Source organism: Sus scrofa, chromosome 15 (assembly GCF_054392235.1).
Source record: "Sus scrofa isolate SSC_HxYL_T2T_F1_AM1 chromosome 15, Sscrofa_HxYL_maternal_Yorkshire_Landrace_v2.0, whole genome shotgun sequence".
Taxonomy (NCBI): Eukaryota; Metazoa; Chordata; class Mammalia; order Artiodactyla; family Suidae; genus Sus; species Sus scrofa.
Window position 1 is genome coordinate 147914817 of NC_139397.1, and position 24993 is coordinate 147939809.

General features: G+C 51.8%; 1 protein-coding gene across 2 annotated transcripts in view; it reads left to right on the forward strand.

Annotated features, from left to right (window-relative positions):
* Positions 1 to 24993, forward strand: part of INPP5D (inositol polyphosphate-5-phosphatase D) — a 125406-nt gene that overhangs the window by 81428 nt on the left and 18985 nt on the right. For both annotated transcript variants that reach the window (XM_021075030.2, XM_085000742.1), the window contains 10 exons: positions 5008 to 5114; positions 7535 to 7637; positions 9742 to 9938; positions 10516 to 10633; positions 13457 to 13553; positions 14283 to 14421; positions 15992 to 16100; positions 16259 to 16347; positions 21205 to 21286; positions 22880 to 22969. In XM_021075030.2, the coding sequence (XP_020930689.1) occupies positions 5008 to 5114; positions 7535 to 7637; positions 9742 to 9938; positions 10516 to 10633; positions 13457 to 13553; positions 14283 to 14421; positions 15992 to 16100; positions 16259 to 16347; positions 21205 to 21286; positions 22880 to 22969 (1131 nt within the window). The remainder of the gene's footprint in view (positions 1 to 5007; positions 5115 to 7534; positions 7638 to 9741; positions 9939 to 10515; positions 10634 to 13456; positions 13554 to 14282; positions 14422 to 15991; positions 16101 to 16258; positions 16348 to 21204; positions 21287 to 22879; positions 22970 to 24993) is intronic.

Sequence of the window (24993 nt, forward strand, 5' to 3'; positions counted from 1 at the left end):
CAGGCTAGGGGTCTAATCGGAGCTGCAGCCACCGGCCTCCACCAGAGCCACAGCAACATGGGATCCGAGCTGTGTCTGCAACCCACACCACAGCTCACGGCAACACCAGATCCTTAACCCACGGAGCAAGACCAGGGATCGAACCTGCCACTTCATGGTTCCTAGTTGGATTCGTTAACCACTGCGCCACGACGGGAACTCCTTCCTTGCCCTGTTCTGGTCACCACGTTTGTTAGTAGCTTTGGCGTCAAGGTCTTTTGTACGTCGGAAAAGCCAGTTGCTGTATGAGATCACGAAGTACTCACTCAGCAAGCAGCTACTCTGTGTCGAGGCTGCAGGTGCTGAGAACAAGCCAGGTGGGGTCTTAACCCTCCAGACGGGGTCTTAAGCCTCGGGGAGGTTACATTCAAGTAAGGATAAAAAGAAAAGTAAGTCCCCAAATTTTTATAAACCAGGAAAGTGTCAGGAGTGCTACACTCTAGGCTGGGAATTTAAATAGGACGATATGACAGAAATGGGGGAAATGACACGTGTCATGTGGGCTGACACCCGAGCGTTGAAAAGATGCAGAAACCAGGGAAGGAGCCCTTGGGCAGAGGATCCAAGGCGGGAGCAAGCTTGGCATGTGAGGAGGTGGCAAGGCTGAAGCACAGATGGAGCAGAGATGAGGCAGCAAGCACGGGGCCCTGGTGACCCAGGGTGTGGCCGAAGTGCAGTGTGCCACTGCTGGGAGGTTTTAAGCTGGGGAGTGGTGTGACCTCCCCCCCCGCTTAAAATGAACTCTGGCTGCTGTGCTGAGGATACATTATGGCAGGGGCGGGGGCCGGCAAAGGCAGGGAGACCAGTTAGGAGGCCCAGCCCTAGGGGTTCGAGGGGCAGTGAGCGTTATCTGCAGGGCGTGGCTGTCAGACCAAACCTCTGCCATCTGGGAGTTCCAGTAATGGGTCAGTGGTAAGGAACCTGACCAGTATCCATGAGGACATGGGTTTAATCCCTGGCCCAGGAATTTCCACATGCCATGGGTGTGGCAAAAAAAAAAAGAGAGAGAGAGAGAGAGAACCTGAAATAAATGTTGCAATTTTCATTTAAAAAAAAAAAAAAATGGGAGTTCCTGTTGTGGCTCAGTGGAAACGAACCTGACCGCTATCCATGAAGATGCGGATTCGGTTCTTGGCCTCGCTCAGCGGGTTAAGGATCTGGCGGTGCCATGAGCTGTGGTGTAGGTCACAGATGTGGCTCAGATCTGGCGTTGCTGTGGCTGTGGTATAAGCCGGCAGTTGCAGTGCCGATTGGACCCCTAGCCTGGGAACTTCCATATGCCACGGGTGTGGCCCTAAAAAGCAAATAAGTGAATAAAAATTTGACTTAAAAAATGGTCATGAGCAAGCAAGATGCCACATCCTGGGGGCAGCCACACAGCCCTGCACGTGAATGTGGAGGAAAATCAGAAATTCAGAGAAAGGAGAGAGACCCTACTAGCAGAGTTGGAAAAGTTGGGTCGTTCCATTTGTCAGCAGCAAGCGTCACCCTGTGGGACCTTTCCTGCCACGGACAGGGCTGCTGGGACTTCTGAGAGCAGGGCACCGCCACGGCTCCTCTCGAGTGAGACTTCGGCTCAGGATGGTGGCCAAACACCCACACTCTTGTCAGTTTCCTTCCTGGAGGCAAAGTTCACAGGGACAAAGAGAAACAGGAGAGAAAATAGGGCAACAAAGTTCTGAATGCTGGAGAGCAGATGGATGATGATAACCAACTTATAGGAACCTGAGAAGCTAAATTTTCAGTGTGTCATAGGAAAAGCTGAGACACCTGACTCACCGCAGAACCACAAAGGGCTCAGGAATCGATAACATCAGGGGCCCCTGCAGTGGGGGTGAAGCCGGGGTTATAAACAGCAGGACTAGATGAAAAGCTTTTTAAAAGAGTGAGACCCACAGATCCCGCTCTGTTCCACACAGCTGGTGGCTTCCCCTCACTCATTAGGCGGAAGAGCTGAGGTTTATTCTCTGCAGAAGGCAAAGAACTGGGAGGTACCAGGCCTGGGGAAGGCAAAGGAGCCGACCAAAAACAGAGGACTCGGGAATATCTGAATGCTGGGACCCCACCCTTCATCCCGGCCCAGCTTGGGATGCTGGGAGCCAGGCCCACACCCTCAAGGCAGGACGTGGGAAGGGTTTCTCAGGACCACGTGCCCAGCCCAGGACCAAAAATCTCAACATACTGAAGAGGTTCCCCCCACATCAGCCCATGAGACCACCCAGGGGAGAAGCCTTGCTGGACGGTCCCCCGCTGTCACTGTCGGGACCCACCAAGGCTTTACAGACATTGGAGGGAATTGTGGAATAAGAGACTCCAGGCAAAAATAAGCCAAAAAGACAAAAAAAAAAAAAAAAAAAAAATGGAGGAAGCAAATTCGACTGTTAAAAGAAATTGGGCCATGAAACAAGAACAGAATGCTACTGGGGGAACATCCAGAGAACAAAATAAAAATGAAGCGAAAGGAAGAGGAGGGAAGGGACAGGAAAAATAAAAATGTTATAGCAGAGATTTTTTTCAGAAAAAAATTTTAAAAGGAAAACGCAAAGGAAGGCTGGGAAGATAAAGTTGAGGAAAAAAGCGCCCAGAAGGCAGAATAAAAGAGCAAAGGGAGGGGACACAGGAGAGAAGAGACATTTAAAACGTAGACCAGGAGTTCCCATTGTGGTGCAGCGGAAATGAATCTGAGTAGCATCTGTGAGGACCCAGGTTTGATCCCTGGCCTCGCTCAGTGGGTGAAGGATCTGGCATTGCTGTGAGCCTTGGTGTAGATTGCAGATGCGGCTCAGATCCTGTGTTGCTATGGCTGTGGCTGTGGTGTAGGCCAGCAGCCGTAGCTCCAATTTGACCCCTAGCCTGGGAACCTCCATATGGCGCAGGTGCAGCCCTAAAAAGACAAAAAAAGAGAAAAAAAGAAAAATTAGACCAGTCCAAGAAGTCTAATACCAACATAATCAGTGTCAGTAAGAGAAAACAGGGAAACAGAAAATTCACTAAAGAAACAATTCAAGAAAAATTCTCAGGACTCAACAAGACTAGTTTCCAGATTGAAGTTGTCCCACCAAGGTCCAGCATGCCCTGAGGCATACACAATATTGGAAAGTGTCACAACTCTGGATTCTGAGAAAAGATCCTAAAAACTTCAAAGCAAAAAACATATTACAGATTGGGTTGGGGTCCCCAAGACCAGGTCCAGGTTCAGTGATTCTCCAGGAAAACTCCCGGGATGCAACAGCTGTGGCTTATGTGAAAGGACAGAGCACGTGAGCAAAGGGAAAAGGCACCAGGGCCAAAGTCCAGGGGAGACCAGGCAGGAGCCTGCAGGAGTCCCCAAAACGGGCTTGCTTCCTCCCCTGGTGAGTTGCGACAACACGTGTGAAATGTCCTCCACCAGGGACACTTGTTAGAGACTCAAGATCCAAGGATTTTCCTGGCGGCTGGTTACGAAGGTACCTTCTGCCTGGCACACACTCAGATTTCAGATGCCCATGAGGAAAACAAGTATTCAGCATGAACCATACCACTCGTACAAACAGAGCAGACACAGGGAGCTGCTCTTAGTTCTAGGAATGCTGAGAACCCTCCCCAAATCCTAGGTCCTAGATGCCAACCAAGGGCTACCTTGCAAGCAGCCTTCCCAAAGATAGCAGCCAGACCTGCCGTGTGAACTTCCTCCATGCAGGTGGATCCGAGTGGCATTGCATGTCTCCACTGCAGTGCTGCAAATTAGAAATGATGGAACAAGGTCTTCAGAGTTCTGAGGAAAATTATTCCTGACTTCAAGTCGTGTCAGTGAAGTGTGGGCAGAGTTTTCAGACGTGTTAGCCCCCCCCAAAATGTACCATCCATCCCCTTTTTCTTAGAAAGCTACTAGAGACATCGGGCTACCAAAATGAAGGCAGAAATCAAGGCAGAAACAGACTCCAATACGAGAGAGAGAGAGGTGAATGGATTCGCGGATAATGGAGAAGAAAGGTCCTAAAATAAAAAAGCTCTGCATCAGGCCTAGAGGTCACCTGTCTGGAGAAGGGAAGGACCAGAGGCTCCGGGGGGGGCTCCCTCGGGATCATGAAACTGATGAAAGTACTCGGCCCCTCGGAAAAGAGGGTTGCAAACTGAGAGTTAGGGCCAATGGCAGGGGACGGCGATTATTAACACCAGGAAAAACAGAAAGTTACATAGGAAAAAGAAAGCAATTGAGGCTTGTCTGTCAGTAGCCTTCCCACGATGGCAAACACTGAAGGCTGATCTGGCCAAAGTGACGGTGTCATTATTAGAAGGATGATGGAGGCTCTGAAGTTATATATTGGGGGGGGGGGAAACGGTGAGGGGGGAACAGGCTGTATCTGTGAAAGAGCTAAACCTACACCTTCCATAGCGGGAAGTCACTATGTGATAGGAAATACCTAAAACTGAGCCACCAGGAAGTCGCAACATAAGCCTGTTATTTAGAGACACGAAGTAAAATTCCCAAGAATCCATTTAGAGAATTGAAAGTGGTTGCCTGCAGAGAAGCAGGACGTTGCAAGGAGGTGGGGTTGGGGAGTCGCTGTTGCTCATTAAAATCTCATAAGACAACGTGTCTTTTAATCACTGATAGAAGCACACATATGTAATTGTTCATTTAGATGTCAATGCAACACAAAGCAGAAGAAGGACGTGGGGAAGAGAGAGGAAGGGGGCGGTAGGGGGGAGGAGGAGGAGAGAGAGGGGAGAGAGGGCAGAAGACGAAAGACGGGTGGTCATGCTGGCTCTGCTCCGGCCACCTCTTCCTGTTCCAGGCACCGCTTTTCCCAGCCGTGAGCTCCTCCCCAGAGGAGTGATCGGGAGCAAAGATCTGGGGGGCCAGGCACAACTTTGGTTCTGAGCCTGTGCACGGGAAAGTCAGGATTAATGACTGTCAGTTGCCAGAGTATTTTTGGAGTACACGTTGGATGAGGAATGAGAAAAATAAACTCCATTCTTCTTAAGTCCTGCAGCTCATCAAGTCTCAGAAGTTTCCCAACAAGTTAGTGATTTTGGTGGAAACAGAGAAGGAGAAGACGCTGCGGAAGGAATACGTGTTTGCGGACTCCAAAGTAAGTGACCTCGAACCGCTAAGACAGGCCAAGAGAGGAGTGAGGCATGCATGGTTTCTGAGGCTCTCTGTGTGCCTGCAAGGTGGTACCACAACCCACTTCCCACCTGGGGAAGCCAAGCCCGGGAAGGGGAGGCGCCATTGACCGGGACAGCTGGGGTTTGAGCATCACAGCTTCGTCCTCTTCGACCGCCCCTGCCCTGGGCAGGGAACCTCTTTTTTCATCCATGTCGTACCAGCCCTGAGCCCTGCTGGGAGGCTTTTAGTTTTCCTGGGATGTACTCAGGGTCACCCCAGATTTAAATCTGCGTCCCAACCAGGACCCCTTCCATTTCTGTGCTGCGCCCCACCCTGCAGACGTGAGATGCCCTGCCGGGTCTCACTGCTGGAGGAAGAGGTGGTGTGAGCCAATGCAGAAATGGGATCGGAGTACTGTGGTGGCCTCAGAACAGACAGGTGTCTCTATGACCTGGTCCCTCAGCTCAGATATGCCAACCAGGGGCTGAGACCCGCCATCTCGGCCCTGCTGTTTCTCCTGCAGCGTCCAGCCCGGATGTGGCGGGGCACCAGGAGCTCCCAGCACAGCGGGGGTTGGCTGACTGCATTGGCAAGGGTTCCCAGTGCCGGCTCCAAGGACAGCCCCTACCACGTGCCTGGACTCGGCTCCTCCTACCTGCCCTGTGTGGCTGTAGCAAGCCAGTGGGGGGGGGGGGGGGGGGCAGAGTGGTCCAGGGGGTGCCCAGAACTGGCTGAGAGGGTGGAAGAAGAACTGGGAAGAATGATAGAGAAGGGCCTGGGAGAAACAAGGAAGGGGGCCAGACAGCTGGGGGGAAGCAGAGAGAAAAATCCCAGCTGGGCATCGTGCCAGGCATGTGGCCATAGGGCCCAAACCCAGTTCTGCCCATGGCTGCAAGCTCAGAAAGATTGAGACACGGCAGGAAACAGAAGCACCAAATTTTGAACCATCCCTTAGGCAGTTTTCTGTAAAAACAGCCATCGCAAGTCTGTGTGAGCTGGTCTCTCCAAAGGGGACTTAGATTGGCAATTAAATAAGGTGAAACATAGGAAATTGCCATCTTCATAGGGCTGAGACAGTCAAACACTGGTAATTTCATACGGTGCAACCTCACCCTGGGGGGCCTGCTTAGTGTCTTCCTGCCCTATTTGAGCCAAAGCTATGAGAGGACCACGTTTGCTTCGTGCCGCACTGTGTACCCAGGACAACTAAAGGAAGACTGTTAAGCAGGCTACAGCAGCCTTCATGCGCTCTTTACTTTTTAATGTTTCTTTCAATTCTCTTTCATTATGTAAGTGGCCTATTCTCATTGGTGAAAAAGTAACGGATATAAATAAGCAAAAAGTTTAAAATAGATGGAGTTCCCATCGTGGTGCAGCAGTTAATGAATCCGACTAGGAACCATGAGGTTTCAGGTTCGATCCCTGGCCCTGCTCAGTGGGTTCAGGATCCGACGTTGCCGTGAGCTGTGGTGTAGGTCACAGATGAAGCTCGGCTCTGGCGTTGCTGCGGCTCTGGCAGCTACAGCTCTGATTAGACCCCATCCTAGGAACCTCCATATGCTGCAGGAGCGGCCCTAAAAAAGACACACACAAAAAGTTTAAAATAGAAACTCCCAGAGCGAAAACAAATCTGACTAGATTCCATGAGGATGCAGGTGTGACCCTTGGCCTCGCTCAGTGGGTGAAGGATCCAGCATTGCTGTGAGCTGTGATGTAGGTCACAGACACGCTCAGATCCTGTGTTGCTGTGGCTGTGGTGTAGGCTGGCAGCTGCAGCTCTGATTGGACCCCTAGCCTGGGAACCTCCATGTGATGAGGGTGTGGCCCTAAAAATACAAAAAAAAAAATAGGTACTCCTGTATACCACTAGTAATCCTTAGACTCTGTCTTTCAGGATGCTTTTGTAGGTTTTTTTTTTTTTTCTTTAATACAAATGCAATAGTTGCTCTTCACAGTTTTTTGTCAACTGCCTTTTTGTACTCAGAAATCTATTTTGACCATATATCCTTGTTGATGAAGTGTTTCTACACCAAAATTTGTAAAACCTATGCTCTCCTAGCATGTGGATAACCCATAAGACTGTCCGTGATTCACCTCCTAGTGTTGGACACGAAGGTTTCTCGTGTTTTCTGTGTGGAAACACGTGCTGGCGTCCCCACCGTGTGGTCGGGGCTTCCTACCCTCCGTGACTACTTCCCTGGGGTCAGGTCCTTGCGGAGGACGGGCTGGGTCGGAGAGACGCCGCCCTCTCAGGACGCGGGACACGTCTTTCCAGATGGCCCTCCTGGAAGTCCGCCCTGACCTGCGCTCCTCTCAGGTTTCTTGAAGCTGCGCAGTCCTTTGAAAGTGTCCTGTGCAGGGAGGCAGAGGCCTTTCTGAGTCTGTCTGCCCTTCAATCCCTAGAAGAGAGAAGGCTTCTGCCAGCTCCTCCAGCAGATGAAGAACAAGCACTCGGAGCAGCCGGAGCCCGACATGATCACCATCTTCATCGGCACCTGGAACATGGGTGGGTCCGTGGGCCGCCCCGCCCCGCCCCGCCCCCAGCCCCGCCCCTGCCCAGCCCCGCCCCGCCCCCAGCCCCGCCCCTGCCCCGCCCAGCCCTGCCTCGCGTATCCTTGCCCCTCCCCGCACCCCCTGGCCTGAGACCCCGGTACCCATCCAGAGACAAGGGTAGTAAGGGAGACGGCCTCCGGGATTCTTGCACCCCGAGGGCAGCTGACGTGGGTTACTCTGCTTGTCTACACCGGAAAGTTTTAGGTGAAGAGTCTGAACATATAGCTGGCCTTGGGTGGCTCATCAGGGGGCCTCAGGACTAGAAGAAAAAAAAACTCCCTCCATGAGTAAGGTTGTCAGTGTATCGAGGGAGAGATGCTGTCCACTTAAATTTGAATTTCATATAAACAACAAATAATTTTTTAGTAGAGATGATTAACTAGAAATAATACACATACTAAATATACATTATGCTAAAGTATACTTACGTACTAATATATTATATACTAAACATATATTACTACACATGCAAATATACTGATTATAAATTTTACTGTCATTATTTAGTATAGCTATGTAGCTAGAAAAAAGTGTAAATGTACACCAAATATATATTGTACTACATATATATAGTATAAACTTAAGATGCTAATATACATCTTTATACTAACATGAATTATACTAAATAATTATTTGGTGTAAGTATTCAGCATGACATTTTTAAAAATTAAGTAGATACAGGATATCAGGTTAATTTGAATTTTAGACAAATAGACATTTCTTGGGACATACTTATTCAAAAATTATCCATTGTTTATCTGGAATTTGAATGTAGCTGAGTAGCCGTCTCCCCCAGTTTCGTCTGGAGCAGCATCAGGAACACCTCACCCCCACCCCCGACACAGCAGATGGTCACCCCACAGTCCCCAGGAGGACGGGGCTGAGCAGAAGCCCTTCTTGAGGGGACGGGGGAGGGGGCCACCTGAAATGAAACCCCAACATGGGACTCCTGGCCTGTCGCTGAGTTGGGGATGGGCCGGGCTTCCAGGAGGAAAGTCACGAGGGCTCCGCACCCCGACTCCACCAGCCCCTCCCTCCCCGGGCCTTCCCACCCAGATCGTCCAGGGGCCGTGGCAGTGCTGAAGCAAAACCCTGGCCCAGCTCCTGTGTCCTCTTCTCCCCCACTGGCCGCCTGGTTTCCTGGGCTCTCTTGTGGGGGGGGTTCATGCACGTGGGTCCCTGGCCCCTTCCTACTTTCCCTCAGTGAGTGTCGACGTCTTAGCTCTGGCTGGACGTGGTTCAGGCCATCCAGGTGCACAACTGCAGGGGTGCCCTTCACACAGAAGGCAGCGTGGAAGGAGCTCGGTGGGGCCCTGGTGCACCGGTTGGTGGGAGGGTCTCCCCGAGCAGAGACCCCTGGTCCCCGGGGCTTGTGCATCCACCATGAGCCACGGCGAGAGCAGAGCTTGGCAGCTGTCAAATCTCTCCAGGGCTTGGCTTCGTGGCTCTTGGGACCCAAGAAGCTTATCTCTTTGGGGAAAGTTTACTCAACCTTCAAGGGCATTTCAGGGGAAGTAAATCTTTGTCATCATTTCTGGAGCTGTTTCAGCTCAGTTTTTGAAATGGCTCTGCAGGGGAGCCCCCTCGATCTCCCGTTTCTCTGGCGAACACCTGCACACCTCTCAGTTTTTGGCTGAGATCGCTCTTGGGCAGTGAAGGCATTGTTATCTCCTAACCATGGGCTAGAAGCTTCCATGCTACACCTGTCAGCCCACTGCCCTGTCTCGCCGTCGATGGAACGGAAAGTCCTCCAAGCCTGTGTCTCAGTCATCATATAGCCCCAAAGACTAGGACAGCAGCCAGCTCAAGCAGGGAAACTTTGGGTGTTTCTTTGAAGCTTAGCCTTATCTTTACAAAGAAACTTAACTGAGTTCTAACCCTACCTGACACCCTGTTGGAAGACAGAACCTAGTTCTCTAAGGTATTTTGCTGGGTGCCCGGAATGCTTTTCAGTGGCTATGTGACACCCCCTCCCTGCCCGCAAGCTTCCCCCACCTCTGTTTTGAATTCTCCTGATGGACGTTTGACTCACTTGGTGTTGGGTTTTGCTGTTGAAGGTAACGCCCCCCCTCCCAAGGAGATCACGTCCTGGTTTCTCTCCAAGGGGCAGGGAAAGACGCGGGACGACTCCGCCGACTACATCCCCCATGACATCTACGTCATCGGCACCCAGGAGGACCCCCTGGGGGAGAAGGAGTGGCTGGAGATCCTCAAACACTCCCTGCAAGAAATCACCAGCATGACGTTTAAAACAGTGAGCAGGGGGAGCTCCCTGGTGGCCTAGCAGTTAAGGGATCCGGTGTGGTCACTGCGGTGGCAGGGGTTCAGTCTCTGACCGGGGAGTTTCTGCATGCCTTGGATGCAGCCCAAACAAAAAACAAACAAACAAAAACAAAACCACCAAAAAACAAACAGAAAACCCAACCCAGTGGCCGCCGTCCTGAGCAGGTAGAACTCCAGGGCAGTGGCAAAAGGGTGGGCTCAGTCTGCCGGCGCTTCCCAGGATGTCTGGGTGTGTTTGGTGGTCCCTCCCATCCCCCATCTTCCGGGGCCAGAGAGGGGCGCCTGTATCCATAAGTGCATAGGGTCCTCCTCTTCCCTGCCTGAGCCCGCGGGTCGTCTTTACATCACTGAAATCTCACCAGTGCCGGCTCTCATCCTTAAGATAGTTTGTCTCATCTACGGGGCGCCCTTAGGAGCGCCCGAAGTGGAGGGATTACAGACGGGGCGCCCCCCACGGGGGGTGGGGGCTGGGGCTCCATCTCTTGCCCTGGGGTCGAGCGCTGCGTCCTGGCCGAGGGTCACAGCACTGTCATCCCCCCCCCCCCCAGATCGCCATCCACACCCTCTGGAACATCCGCATCGTGGTGCTGGCCAAGCCAGAGCACGAGAACCGCATCAGCCACATCTGCACCGACAACGTGAAGACAGGCATCGCCAACACGCTGGGTGAGCGGGGCGGGCGCCTGCCTACAGGCGCAGGTCCTGGGATTGTTGGTCCTCCCAGCCTAAGTGCACTCAGGGTCTACACCCGTGCTCCTGGGGACCTGGCAGAACTCGGGAGGAGCCCGACGTTCTGTGTTTCCACCGAGCTCCCTGGGGGTGTCAGCCTCGCTGGCCCACAGACCCCACCTTGAGCATCAGGGACCAGGGACAGGGGTCCACGGACAAGCTGCTAAGAGCCAGATAGTAAATATCTGAGGCTTTTCGGTCCACATGCAACTCCTCAGCCCTGCTGCCGTCACACGGGAGCAACGTAGACAGCCGAAACACAAATGAGTGTAACAGTATTCTAGAAAACTCTATGAGCAAGGCGTGGGCTCAACTTGGTCACTGCTGGCGGGTGGCAAGCCCTGGTCTAGATGCAGACAGACCTGGGCTGCAGGTGGAAGGTCGTTCTCAGCCATGAGCTGGTGGGGACCCGTCGGGGTTCTGCAGAGAATTGAAAATGGACAGAGGGCAGCATGCATGTCAGTCTGTGTGGGTGTGATTCTGTGTGAGTGTGTGTTTGCATGTGCGAGTGCGAATGTGTCTGTCTGTGAGTCTCTCACTCTGTGTGTGAGCCTGTCAGTCTGTGAGTCTCTGCATGTGTGTGTCTGTCAGTCTGTGAGTATGAGTCTGTCAGTCTATATGTGTGTGTCTGTATGTGAGTGTGAATGTGTGGGTCTGTGTGTGTGTGTGAGTCTGTCAGTCTGTGTGTGAGTCTGTGTGTGAGTCAGTCTGTATGTGAACCTGTGTGTGTGTGTGAGTCTGTCAGTCTGGGTGTGAGCCTGTGTGTGTGTGTGTGTCTGTCAGTCTGTGTGTGTGACTGTGTGTGTGTGTCTGTGTGTGAGTCAATCTGTGTGTGAACCTATGTGTGTGTGTGAGTCTGTCAGTCTGTGTGTGAGCCTCTGTGTGTGTGTGTGAGTCTGTCAGTCTATGTGTGAGCCTGTGTGTGTGTGTCTGTCAGTCTGTGTGTGAGCCTGTGTGTGTGTGTGAACCTGTGTGTGTGTGAGTCTGTCAGTCTGCATGTGAGCATGTGCGTGTGTGTCAGTCTCTATGTGAGCCTGTGTGTGTCTTTGAGCCTGTGTGTGTGTGTCTGTCAGTCTGTGTGTGTGAATGTGTGTGAGTCTGTGTGTGAACCTGTGTGTGTGTGAGTCTGTCAGTCTGTGTGTGAGCCTGTGTGTATGTGTGTGTCAGTCTGTGTGTGAGTCTGTCAGTCTGTGTGTGTGTCAGTCTGTGTGTGAGTGTGTGTGTCAGTCTGCGTGTGAGCCTGTGCGTGTGTGTGAGTCTGTGTGTGAACCTGTGTGTGTGTGAGTCTGTCAGTCTGTGTGTGAGCCTGTGTGTATGTGTGTGTCAGTCTGTGTGAGTCTGTCAGTCTGTGTGTGTGTCAGTCTGTGTGTGAGTGTGTGTGTGTGTGAGTCTGTCAGTCTGTGTGAGTCTGACCGTGAGTGCGAGGGGACAGGTGCACCCACATGGGGCCGCGTGGAGTTGAGGGCGAGGCCGGCGGTTTCTGGTGATTGGCGTCAGGGACAGGACGGCGTCCAGGGGTAACAGGAAACAGAAGAGTTTCTGCAGTTGCATGTGAAAAGCTCGCTCAGCCTTTTTGCTGACGAACCACAAACTGCCCGCGTCCACACCCACTTGTCCTTCCTTCCTGTGGCAGCAGCTGCCCTGTGCGGAAGCCCACGCCCTCTGCTGCCCAGCTACCCTCTAGGCCTTGATCCGCCTCTGCCGGGCCACCCGCCCCCGCCACAGCCCCCTCCACCAGCCCACGGTGCACCCAGACCCCCTCAGCCAGACCTCACCTGGCTGTGCCCCAGCTCTGGGTCCTCGGGCCGGAGCCGATACTGTGTCCCCAGCCCCACCCAGCACCGTCCTGGGTCCTGGGCTTGTTACCCCTGCAGACGGGGCCTGCTCCCCTGGACAGGCAGGCGCTGGGGGAGCCAGCGTGCTGGCAAAGAGCATAGGCGGGACAGAGACAGAGTGGCTGCTTGAGATGTGGGTCCATGGGCCTCTCTCAGAAGGGCCAGTGGGACTCGAGTCCGAGGGCTGAGGAAGGGCCCTCATGGGAGGAATGTTCCATGCTTCGGGGACGGCGAAGCAAAGGCCCCGTGGCTCCTGGGATCAGCTCTCGTGGGCGATCGGCAAGGCCAGAGAGGGAGCAGGAGGCCTGAGCCACCTGAGTGTGGGTCTCATAGAGCGGCTGGAAGCGGAGGGCACCTGCGCTCTGGCCTCGCCCCCCTCCCCTCCCCCCAAATGGCTTGGAAAGTGCCCGTCCAGGCAGTTCCAAGGTGCTGTTGCTGCCGGTCTGGGGACACACGGCAGAGCCACAGGGCGCAGTGTGGGTCTTGTTCTCTCCAGGAAGTGGGAGCTGGCTGGCGGAAGGTCAGGCCCCAGGCCCCGTCTCTTCCTTCTGAATCTTCTTCCCAAAGGCTTTTCGGAATCTTCTGGTTACTTTTTGTGGTCCTGCTGGGCATGTGGCGAGACTGACAGCCCCCTTAAAGGGAGATGCAGGCGGGGGTTACACCAGCAGCTGCCCTGCCGACACCCCCAAGGCTGCTGGCCAGTCACCCTGTTTTCTTGTCTGGAGGGGTCTCACCCCCAGCCCCCATCACCTGCCTCATCCCCCACCGCCGACCCTGGGCAAAGCAGCTCTGCCTTCTTCCTGCGCCTCCGGTTTCCCACACCTGCTCGCTCTCTCCTGATGAATAACACGGCTTCACCCCGGTTTCCCGCCACCGGGCGAGCGCCCCCATTTGCCGCCCTGACGGCTTCCTTCTCTCCCCTTAGGGAACAAGGGCGCTGTCGGGGTGTCATTCATGTTCAACGGCACCTCCTTGGGGTTCGTTAACAGCCACCTGACTTCCGGAAGTGAGAAGAAACTCAGGTAACGAGCCTGTGCCCCGAGAGCCCGTATTGTCCAGAGAGTCCTCAAACCCTAGACACCCCCAAGGACGGCTCAGCCCGAGGCCAGCCCTGTCCCATCAGCCACTAAGGGCTTTGCTCTTTTCTTTTTTTTTTTTCGGGGACGCACCTGCAGCAGATGGAGGTGCCCAGGCTAGGGGTCCAAATCGGAGCCACAGCTGCCAGCCACAGCCACAGCCACGCTGGATCCCTAACCCACGGAGTGAAGCGGGGGATTGAACCCATGTCCTCACAGATCCTAGTTGGGTTTGTTAACTGCTGAGCCACGAAGGGAACTCCCTCTAAGGGCTTTTCTTCTGGTCTCAACAAAGGCAACTGCAGCACAAGTGTGTGAATGATTCTTGTCTAAAGGACAGAACAGACATTTCCTTGTGTCGCTAACACAGCGGACACCTGCATAGCCTTCTGTTTCTCAAGGGGAAACCTCCTCTGGGGCGGCCTTACAGATTAACGCCCCGTCTACCTAGGGAAGCCATCTAGAAGATTCACAATTCTAATTCCCTGCTGAACTGATGGTGCCCGGGCCCAGCCCCGCATTCCCCGTTCAGCCCAGGTTCAGCATAAAGGTGGCCTGCTGCTGCAGGAGCTGGAGGTTTAAGTCCCTGTCCCCCGTGTGCCCTCTGACTTCGTGCCCCGTGGAGTAGGGGACCAGCGACCCTGAGCTAGGAGGGCTGCTTTTTCATTTGATTAGGCGAAACCAGAACTATATGAACATTCTGCGGTTTCTGGCTCTGGGAGACAAGAAGCTAAGTTCTTTTAACATCACTCACCGCTTCACCCACCTCTTCTGGCTCGGGGATCTCAACTACCGCGTGGAGCTGCCCACCTGGGTGAGGAGCTGTCCGCCTGGGGCTCGGGGCTGGGGCTGCCCACCTGAGAATAGAATGCCCTCCTGGGCTGGGGCTGCCCACCTGGGTGAGGAGCTGTCCGCCTGGGGCTCGGGGCTGGGGCTGCCCACCTGAGAAGAGACTGCCCACCTGGGCTGGGGCTGCCCACCTGGGGTGAGGAGCTGTCCGCCTGGGGCTCGGGGCTGGGGCTGCCCACCTGAGAAGAGACTGCCCACCTGGGCTGGGGCTGCCTACCTGCAAATAGACTGCTCACCTGGGCTGGGACTGCCCACCTGGGTAAGGAGCTGTCTGCCTGGGGCTCAGGGCTGGGGCTGCCCACCTGAGAATAGAACTGCGCACCTGGGCTGCAGCTGCCCATCTGAGAATAGAATGCCCACCTGGGCTGGGGCTGTCGCCTGGGGCTGGGCTCCAGAGGAAGGAGGCTCCCTGGAGTTAGCTCAGGGCAGAGGGTCATGGAGACACACAGATCAGTCTGGGCCACAGCAGCTGCTGCTCTGGGACTCAGCGCTGCTCCCGTGATGGAGCTGCTGCCTTTCTATATGGTTGGCCTCTCCTCACACCTGCATGACCATCCTGGCCACCCCTCCTCCCCCTCTCTGCCGCTCTGGTGCCCTAGCTGACCAGCTACAGCTCCTGGACTTGCCCATCCCAGGTTCCCGGGAAAGGCTAAAGTCTGAGGAGACCAGCTCCATCTTCTCCCTGAGTCGCAGGTCCCCGGGCAGCCTCAGGAAGACATGCCTGAAGTTGGATCCCTGTCCGACGAGCAGCACTCAGCCCTGCTCACGTGGGAGGGCCAGGGAGTCCCTGGGAAGGGCTGGGCAGGCATGGCCTCCGACACGTCTGGCACCAGACATGGTAGTTTTGGTGCTCCTGAACAATGGGGCAGGGGCCTGGCCTGGAAGCAGAACCATGCCCGCTGCTGCCTGTGTAACAGGAAAACCGTGGCACTGCCCGATGCCCACAGATTCGAGGGCTGGGCTTTCAGATCCTTTCCTAGCCTGACAGCGGGCTGTCTCACAAAGAATGAGAGAGCAAGGGGGCCCTACCCGTCTAGCTAGTGCCGTCTTAAAACGATGCCAGAAGTCAGTGTGCAAAAATGCAGCGACCTCTGCAAATTTAGAAGAGCCAGGAAATTGTGCCATCGTGTTGCTCTTTCACTCTCCTTGCAGGGTTTTCCTTGGAGAACAGTTGAGTGTTAATAAGCACATCCCGGCTCCCGCTGTGGGACAGTGGGTTAAGAATCTGACTGTAGCAGCTTGGGTCACTGCAGAGGTGGGGCCCAGCCCCACCCAGCACAGTGGGCTAAAGGAGCCAGGGTTGCTGCAGGTGCGACATAGGTCGAAGCTGTGGCTCGGATTCAATCCCTGGTCCAGGAGCTTCCATTATGCTGTGGGTGTGGCCATAAAATTAAAAAAAAAAAAAAAAAGCAATCCCCTAAAACCAGGGTCCAGTGCAGCTTTGGGGGCTCCTGGTCCAGGTGCGACGGGCAGGCAGGTGACCACGTGGGTGAAGGGGCTGTCTCACCAGTGGCCTGGCCATGTCCTTGCTCCAGGAGGCAGAAACCATTATCCAGAAGATCAAGCAGCAGCAGTACGCAGACCTCCTGTCCCACGACCAGCTGCTCATGGAGCGGAAGGACCAGAAGGTGTTCCTGCACTTCGGTGAGGATCGCCGACCTGCGCTCGGGGGCCATCGTTCCGCCTCCCCTTTTCCCACATGGCCTCACGGAGGGAAGGGTTACGCCTGAAAAAGCGGGAGACTGGGCCCGACGTGAAACGTGGGACATGACAGCTGAAACCACGGTTTTGTTTGGTTTCAGAGGAGGAAGAAATCACCTTTGCGCCCACCTACCGTTTTGAGAGGATGACTCGGGACAAATACGCCTACACTAAGCAGAAAGCCACAGGGGTGAGTCTTTGTCATAAACACCTTCCTCTCCCCTGCCCCCGTCTTCTCCACCCCTGGCACGTCTCACCCCTCCCGTGTCCGTGCCCAGAAAGGTGAACAGGAAGCGAAGAACACCCTCACCCTCTAGGCAACAACACAGAAAGAAAGAAAACTGGAAATCGGATATTGAGTGTGTCACAGAGCAAAACCTCCTCTAAGGAGAGGCTGGGCAGCCAGACGTGCTCACAGCAGGGAGCCGGACGCAGGGTGCTTCAGTCCACGTGGTCTAACCTTCCGGGAGGATTTAAGGCATTATTTCCTCAACTGGGTTCGGAAGCTCCCTGTCTCTTTTCAGAACAGAGATTACATCCTTTTTTTAAAGCAGTGTTTTTTAAAAAAATTGAAGTATAGTTAATTTACAATGTTGTGGTAGTTTCAAGTGCGCAGCAAAGTGATTCAGTCTGTGTGAGTGTCTGTTTCTCAGATTCTTTTCCCTTATATGTTCTGACAAGGTATTGAGTCGAGTTCCCTGTGCTGTGCAGCATGTCCTTGTTGGCCATCTATTTTATACATAATAGTTTGTATCAACTGATCCCAAACTCCGAATTTATCCTCCCATCCCCTTTTGTAACCATAAGTTTCTTCTCTATGCCTGTAAGTCTATTTCTGTTTTGTAAGTTAAGTTCATTTGCATCATTTTTTTTAGAGCCCACATATAAGTGATATCATGTGATATTTGTCCTTTAATGGTTTACTTCACCTAGTTTCATCATCTCCAGGTCCAACCCTACTACTGCAAATGGCATTATTTCATTCTTTTTATGGCTGAGTAATAGTCCATTGTGTGTGTATGTACCGCATCCTCTTTGTCTGTTCACCTGTTGATGGACATTAGGTTGGTTCCATGTCGTGGCTCTTGTAAATAGTGCTGCTGAAACATTGGGGTGCATGTATCTTTTCAAATGAGGGTTTTCTCTGGGTATATGCCCAGGGGTGGCATGGCTGGGTCATAGGGTAGTTCTATTTTTAGCTTTGTAAGGAAACTCCATACTGTTCTCCATAGTGGCTGCACCAACTTACATTCCCTCAACAATGTAGGAGGGTCCCTTTTTCTTCACACCCTCTCCAGCATTTGCTATTTGTAGACTTTTTGTTGATGGCCATACTGACAGTGTAAGGCAGTACCTCACTGTGGTTTTCATTTGCATTTCTCTAAGAATTAGCAATATCGAGCATCTTCTCATGTTGGCCATCCATATGTCTTCTTTGGAGAAATGCCTGTTTAGGTCTTCTGCCCATTTTTAGATTGGGTTGCTTGTTTTTTTTGATATTACGCTGTATAAGCTCTTTGTGTATTTTCTCTTTTTTAAGTCCTGCAATCAAATATATGTCCTAATCTTCTAAGTGAATCATCACTGTACAAGTCACTGCAGGACTTATCAGAGCCTCTACAAGTTTATGAGCATATAACTCTCTATGGGAAAATTCATATGCCAAACTCAAGTGGTCATGAAATATCGCTTCATATCTTATGAGACCACTTGTGTTCCAAGGAACTGGGTTTTGGGAAACTTCAATTAATCATTCGCTCATTCTTGTTCAACAAATATTTACTAATAACCTGGGATGGGCTGGGCACCGTCTGGAGATCAAAGATGAGTCAGGTGTCTGCCCTTAAAGAGTTTATGGTAGGAAAGACAAGATAAATACACAACAAACTAACCAGAGATAGAATATGGTGATGCCCAGTGTGATGAGAAGCAGTCCCAGAGGGAAATGATCATCACAGCAGGGAAGAATCAGAGAGGCTTCTTGAAGAAGGGCTATTTGTGGTATAGGAAGGGTGCTTGGATTTCGACCCGCAGACAGGACAAGGGCTAAGGAGGGCTGATCCATTCCGGTTTGAAAGAATTGCCAGAGCAAATGCCAAGCCAAGAAATTCTGGTGTCCCTCACCTTCTCGGGCCCAACCCAGGGGAGCCAGCCCCATGCGGGTCCCGAGGGTTAGAGGTGCTGCAGTGGTGAGCTTCCTGGGGCCACTAGAAATCTGGGCACATGGAGAGCGTTTTGGACATTACCTGTGCTCAGGGGCAGGTGGAGGATTGGGCGGAAGTGTGGGAGAGAAAGGCCAAGAGTCAGGGAGATGCCAGAACAGAGAGAAGTCAGAGGAAAAACAAACTGAGAGGAGGAGGGAAGATCCAGGATCGCTGCTGTGACGAGGCTGAGACCCAGAGCAGGACACCGCGTGAGGTGCCTGCTGGCTGCCGTGTGGCTGGGCTCATCTAGGTTAAAGGCACCATCAGGGCCGGTCCATGGATGTGCATTTGAAGGTGGTGGGGGGATGGTCTGGTTGGACTTGAGTGTGAGGAGAGAGACTCTGGGGTCTGAGTTGGCAGAGAGGGAGGTCCTAGATGCCCGGTGAAGCATTTTCACCCCTTTGATGGGTAGCTGTTTCAGGAACCCACTGAAAGTTCTTCTGAGGAGCTGGCAGCATCGCAGTAATACACGGAGATCTGCATCGGGGTAAAGGATGGGGATGACTCAGGGGACCAGTGAGGAAGCTGATCATGGAGACGCCAGCTAGAAACAAACTAAAGCCTGAAGCAGGGGCGGGAGGCAGGGGGACAGCGAAAATGACAGAAAAGGAGAAAGCAGGATATATTGATGGACAGGATTGACATTGATAGAAACTAGAAAATCAGAAGGCAGAGCTGGCTCAGAGAGGAAAAATAGAATTTATTTTTAGACTTACTGTATAATACTAGGGAAAAATCTCAGGGAAAACATCCAGAAGGCAACTGAAAATGCTAGATTGATGTTAAAGCAAGATGCCAGGGCAGGGTCAGAGATTTGGGAGTTGTCTGCACAAGAGAAGATGGTCAAACCCATGGGGGTAGGCGCGGTTGCCAAGGAAAGCGTGGAAGATGAACAGAGATGGGTTATGGACAGACTTGGGGGTCATCTTCATTCATAGAGGAGAGAATGAAGCAGAGACAACAAAGGAGATAGAGAGTATGTGTCAGTGGCGGGAAGACCAACCAGGCAGCTGGACATGGGAAAAGCCAGTGCTGAGAGTCTTTCAAGGGTCGGTGATCACCAACTTGTACAGTGAGTCAAGGAGCCCGTGTTCATTTGTGGAAACCCTCCACAAGGAGCTGGACTTGGACTTCAGAGGTTTGGGATAAACTTTAAAAGAACAGTTGGCGCCAAGTCTCGGAGGTGAAAGCCAGACTGCAAGAGGATAAGGGGGGCTCTTTACTGAGAGTGAGCTCTTTACCCCTGGTGAAGCTTTTCAGAAACACAGATGTCTTTGTCTCATCCCCAGAGATTCTGATGCAATAGATCTGGGGCAGGACCCTGCTTCCTGGGTCTTTGTAAAGCTCCACTAGTAATGCTCAGAAGCAGCCAACGCCGAGAATTTCTGAGTTAAGAAGTAAGAGCTTGGCAGCGTCTGCGAAATCTAAACATGCCCCTACCTATTCAGCAGTTCTGCTTTGGTGTATACCTGAGAGAAGGTAGTGCATTTTGTTCATCCCATGACAGATACAAGGATGCTTACGGCAGCTTTGTTTATAGTGTCCAAAAACTGGGAACAGCCCTGCTTCCATCAACGGTAGAGTCAATGAATGCGGTTTATACATACAAAGGAATACAACTGCAGCACAGGATGAAGGAACTTATACAGGCACCAGGGTGAAGAAGACTGAAAGCAGCTGACTGCAAGAGAGTACATACTAAGTCCATTGATAAGTTCCAGAGTGGGCAAAATCAAGCAATAGAGACATTAGTCACAGTAGTATTTACCTCTCAGTGGTGGCAGTATTGACAAGGAAAGGACATGAAGGAATCTTTTGGGATGATGGGCATTTTCTGTATCTTCATCTGGGCAGTGGGTCAATGGGCATATACAAATGTTAAAAATCCTCAGGCCACTTTACTGTGTGTAGGTTGTACCTCAAGTTAAAAAAGGGTAAATGGGCAGTCCGGAAGTGGTGATGGAGAAAACAGAACCCCCTTGAAAGAAAATTGGTTGAAAAGAAAAAAGTAGTTTAAGTGGACGTCAGGCGTAGGCTCTTTTAGAACGAGTAATTTTATGTTCATAGGCGGAGAAGAGCTAGAACTTCAGAGGAAGAGGATATTGATTAAGGAGGATTGTTATCATTGCCAGTTTTGCCTTGTCTGTCATGCCCAGTGGACGTCTTCCTCACAGGGTAGCCTGGAGGGGGCTTGTCATAGTACATTCTGTTTGAATGAGTAGATGGCTGGATGGCTGTGTGGATGGGTGGATGGGTGGACAGATGGATGAATGGGGATACGACTGGGTAGGTGGATGGCTGGATGATGGATGGATGGATGAATGGATGGAGATGCGAATAGATAGGTAGGTAGATGACTAGATGGAGAATGGGTGGATAGATGGATGGATGGATGGGTAGATGTATGGGCGGATGGGTGGATAGACAGATGGGTAAGAATATAGGTGGCTGGATTGTGAATGGGGTAGCTGGAGTGTGTTATTTAAGTAGCTGGAGAACATAAGCAGAGAGTAGGTTGAAGATACAGATAGAGGGGTTCATCTGAGTCAGAAGAAAAGAGAACAAAAATACAAGAGATTCTGAAACAGTGAGGAGGATAGGTAGGGGCACGCAGCCAGGTGAATAGATCTTATTCTAAAGCAGGAGTCCAGGCATCTGAAAGTGTGAATGGATCATGGCTGTAGAGACAGTGGAAAGGGTTTAGAGCTGCCTCTGGGGAAATCTTATAAAGAACCTCCTCAGACGAATGCAAGGATTACAGAGACCATGAGTTAATCTCTTCTTTTACCATGTATTTTCTTTTAAGTGGCAGGCATCTTACAGGCTTTGACTTTGACTTGCAGATGAAGTACAACTTGCCCTCCTGGTGTGACCGAGTCCTCTGGAAGTCTTACCCCCTGGTGCACGTGGTGTGTCAGTCCTATGGTGAGTGGCAAGTTGGGAGGTTTGACTGCCCCAAACTAAAAGGGCTCCAGTCTGCCCCTCTGTAACAAAGGACAACTCCCTGCAATCCCAGTCAGGTGACCTGAAAGAGACATGCCTCCTGTCCCCATCTTGGGTTGAAACATAGTCAATATCTTCTAGTCTGGGAAACATTTGAATTATGGATTCGAATAAATATCTAGATTTAGTTTTTTGAAAAGAGCCTATTAGGTTTGAACCAGATGAAAGTGGTGTTTTCATAGGTCAAAAAGAGTTAACGATTGGAAATTCATATGGTTCAGCCTAATACGTATCATAAGCCTCCATACATGTTTGGGGAAATTTAAAGATAAATTGAATTAAATTGATTTTTAAAAAGGCATCATGTACAATATTAAATAATTATGGAAAAATTATCAAAACCGATAACTGTTGACTTTACAAGTCTGAGATATGCTGAAAAAATTCATAATGGCTTGTTCTTAAAAGCTAGCTGTTCCCATTATTTAGAACTACTCTGCTCTTTGTTCTCAAAAATTCACACAATGGAATTACTTTGAACACTTTAGCAATTGAGAATTGTGGTGTTATTTTTAAAACATTGCAAATCTGCAGACAGTGATGTCCAAAGGAGGGCCGTCCTTGCCCCAGCATGTACCTCATGTGACCCACGCTGCAGGCCTATGCCACAGCTGAGGTCCCCCAGCCCTGCGCCCTGGCCCCAGAGTGGGTGTCATAGCCACCTTTATGCCCAGCGGCCACCTCTGTGGCTCCCACTCTCTCTGGGGACTGGCAATCCCACATTCAACTCAGGTCCCATGAAGTTGAACTGATTTCCCTTCCTTTCTTTTGTGCATGCCACCTGCTGCCCAGAAGGGACCAGAACAGCTCCCCTGAGGTGGTTTAAGGCCTGTACCTGGCAGTCCCCTGGCCTCTGGTCTCCGTCTCCCAGGAGGGATGTCCCTAGCTGAACTTCACTCACCTTTAGATGCACAGAAAGGCAGCCCACCCCCACCCCTACCACCATAGCCACAGAATTGTTCCACCTTCAAAACCTACGTCCACCCCCCAAACATGCTCTGCTACCCTCCTCTCTCATCCAAGCCCCAAGCTCCTTGAAAGAATTGTCTAGACTCAATGTCTATACTTCATCACTTTCAACCCTCTCCCAATCTCACAAGGCCTTGTGGGATGGGGGAAGGTGCCATCTCTCACCAGTGGGTTCAGTGACCCTAAATCCCCATCCCACTCTGGACTGTGGGCTCCTCATCAGTACAAGAAGGTGCTTAGACCAGAAGAACCTCCCCAGTTCACACACACAACAATTTATGTATGTAAAAACTCACAAGTCTTTAGGAAAAACTATCAAGGCACATGGAGGAGACAGTGTTACCTGCTTTCACTGAGACTTTCGAGTGTGATGGTGGAAGCTCAGTGGAACAAAGATATACCACCACGAAAGGTGTTGGAGGCTTCCATACTGTAGGTCTGGAGGCTTCCATACGTGTAAGTCCATTTCTGCTGTGCGTTTGCCATCCTTGGCTTCCCCAGAGGGTTTCTCCTTCCCTGCTCAGAAAGTCCTTCCCTCCCCTGCAGGCAGCACCAGCGATATTATGACAAGTGACCACAGCCCTGTGTTTGCCACCTTTGAGGCAGGAGTCACCTCCCAGTTTGTCTCCAAGAACGGTAAGTGCTGGGTGGTGGGTGGCGTCTGTCGCTCTGTTCTCCGTGCAGACGGGAGGCCTGGGCACTCGTCTTCTGGTTGCAGCAGTCAGTTGTCGGCGTTAGATGACTCCTCCTCCTTCCAGGCGAGTCCGTAGTCTGTCCATCGGGTGCCTTCACGTCCAAGCCTCCTCGTGATTTCAGGTCCTTCTCTTTGGCAAATACGTCCACTTTTTAAGCTTCCGCTTTAACACCGTCCTTACAACTGGGGACATGCGTGTTTTCCAAGGTGCGGCACGTGTGCCGCCAAAGATGATCCTGGGTGGGACGTGGCGGAATATTAGCAATGCGCTTATTTTCATATGTTTTAAATGTGGCTCTTCCGTATGAAGCAAGCCACGCTGGATTTCCATTTAGTCCTGTGACATACTTTCTTCTTTAAATACCTTTATTTAAGTTTAAAAAGCGAGTCTATTTAAAGAAAATGTTAAGTCAGTATTAGTGCGAGTGTGTGGTAGGCGGTAAACATGTGGCTAGGATATGGATGACTGAGTTTGGGGAAATGCTGGAGTAAATAGTACTCTGTAGATGCGTAGGTAATTTTTCAAATAATCCGGCTCAGCCCTGGTCACCAGTTTCATCCCAGCAGGGGCCTGGTGTTGTCTGTGGCGTGTCCAGCCCTGGGCCTGGGTGACCAGAGAGCCACGTCGTCACCTCCTCTGCCCATCCCCGACTCCCATGGTCAGCAGACACTTCCTTGGTCAGCTGATTTGGGTGGGTTGGGTGGAAGGCCCAGTTCAGGCTGGAGAAGCCTGCATTGCTCTGCGTCCTTGGCACCATGTGGGATGTGGGTGAGGCTGGAACCCTGAACTCCCTGGGACACTCTTGCCCAACATCCATGGCTCCGACAATGTGACTTCCACTCTCACACAAGCCTTGCCCCACCATCCTGTCTCCTCCTGGCTCTGGCCACTGTGCCTTTCCAGAACCTTCCACCTCTTCCCTGGCCCTCACCCATCTATCCTCTCTCTGAGTTCCTGCAGCGTTGATAGGGTGGCCCATGCCATCATCACACCCTGGAGAGGACCCTTCTCACGCCCTCAGCATCAGCCTTGCCCTCCCTCCACTGGGACTCAGCTGACAGCAGGTGCCCACAAACACTGACCAACAGGATTAAGCCCTGGTTGAGCGTCTACCTAAGAAGAGCCTGGCCTTGGTGCTGGGTGGGTTCAAACAGGATAGGAAAGCTAAGGAAATAAGCCAGTCAGAGAAACAGGACTATATGGTTTCACTTATAGGTAGAATCTTTTTTTTTTTTTTTTTTTTTTTTTAAAAAAAAGCCTGTTTATACAAACAGAGAGTAGAATGGTGGTTGCCAAGCACTGGGAGCCCCAGAGTGGGGGGTGGGGTGGGCAGGGAGGGGCGGGGAGATAATGTTAAGTCAAAGGTACAAGTTTCCAGTTATAAGAGGAATACGTTCCGGAGACCTGATATTCACCACGGTGACTGCAGGCAATAATACAATGCTGTCTACTTCAAATCCATCGTGGGTAAATCCTAAGCATTCTCCTCACACCAAAAAAAACAAACCAGAAAACCCCAGTTAATTACGTGAGGTGATGGTGGGCAAGTTACCTTGATCTTGGTAATCATTTCACAACGTGTGTGTATATCAAGTCATCACATTGTACACTCTACAAATACACAATTCGAGGTGTCAGCCTTTCTTCGATAAAGGAAAAAAGAAAGGAAAGAAGGAAGAATGGGGGGCTAGAGGAAGGGAAGGTGTGTCCTTGCTCTCGGGTGGCTCAGAATTTATATGGAAGGACAGGCCACGGCTCAAAGGCAGCCTAAGGACACTTGAAAAGCATCATCTAAATGAACCCATGAACTGTAAGTTAACCGGCTGCAATTGAACGGAAGGAGCAGAAGTCACTGTGCCTGAGGAAGGAGAGCAGGCATCCCTCACTCCCTGAACTCCTGGGTACCAAGCACCTGAGCCGTTAGACCTGCTCGCCTTGCTGGAACCTGCAGGGAGGCCGAGGCAC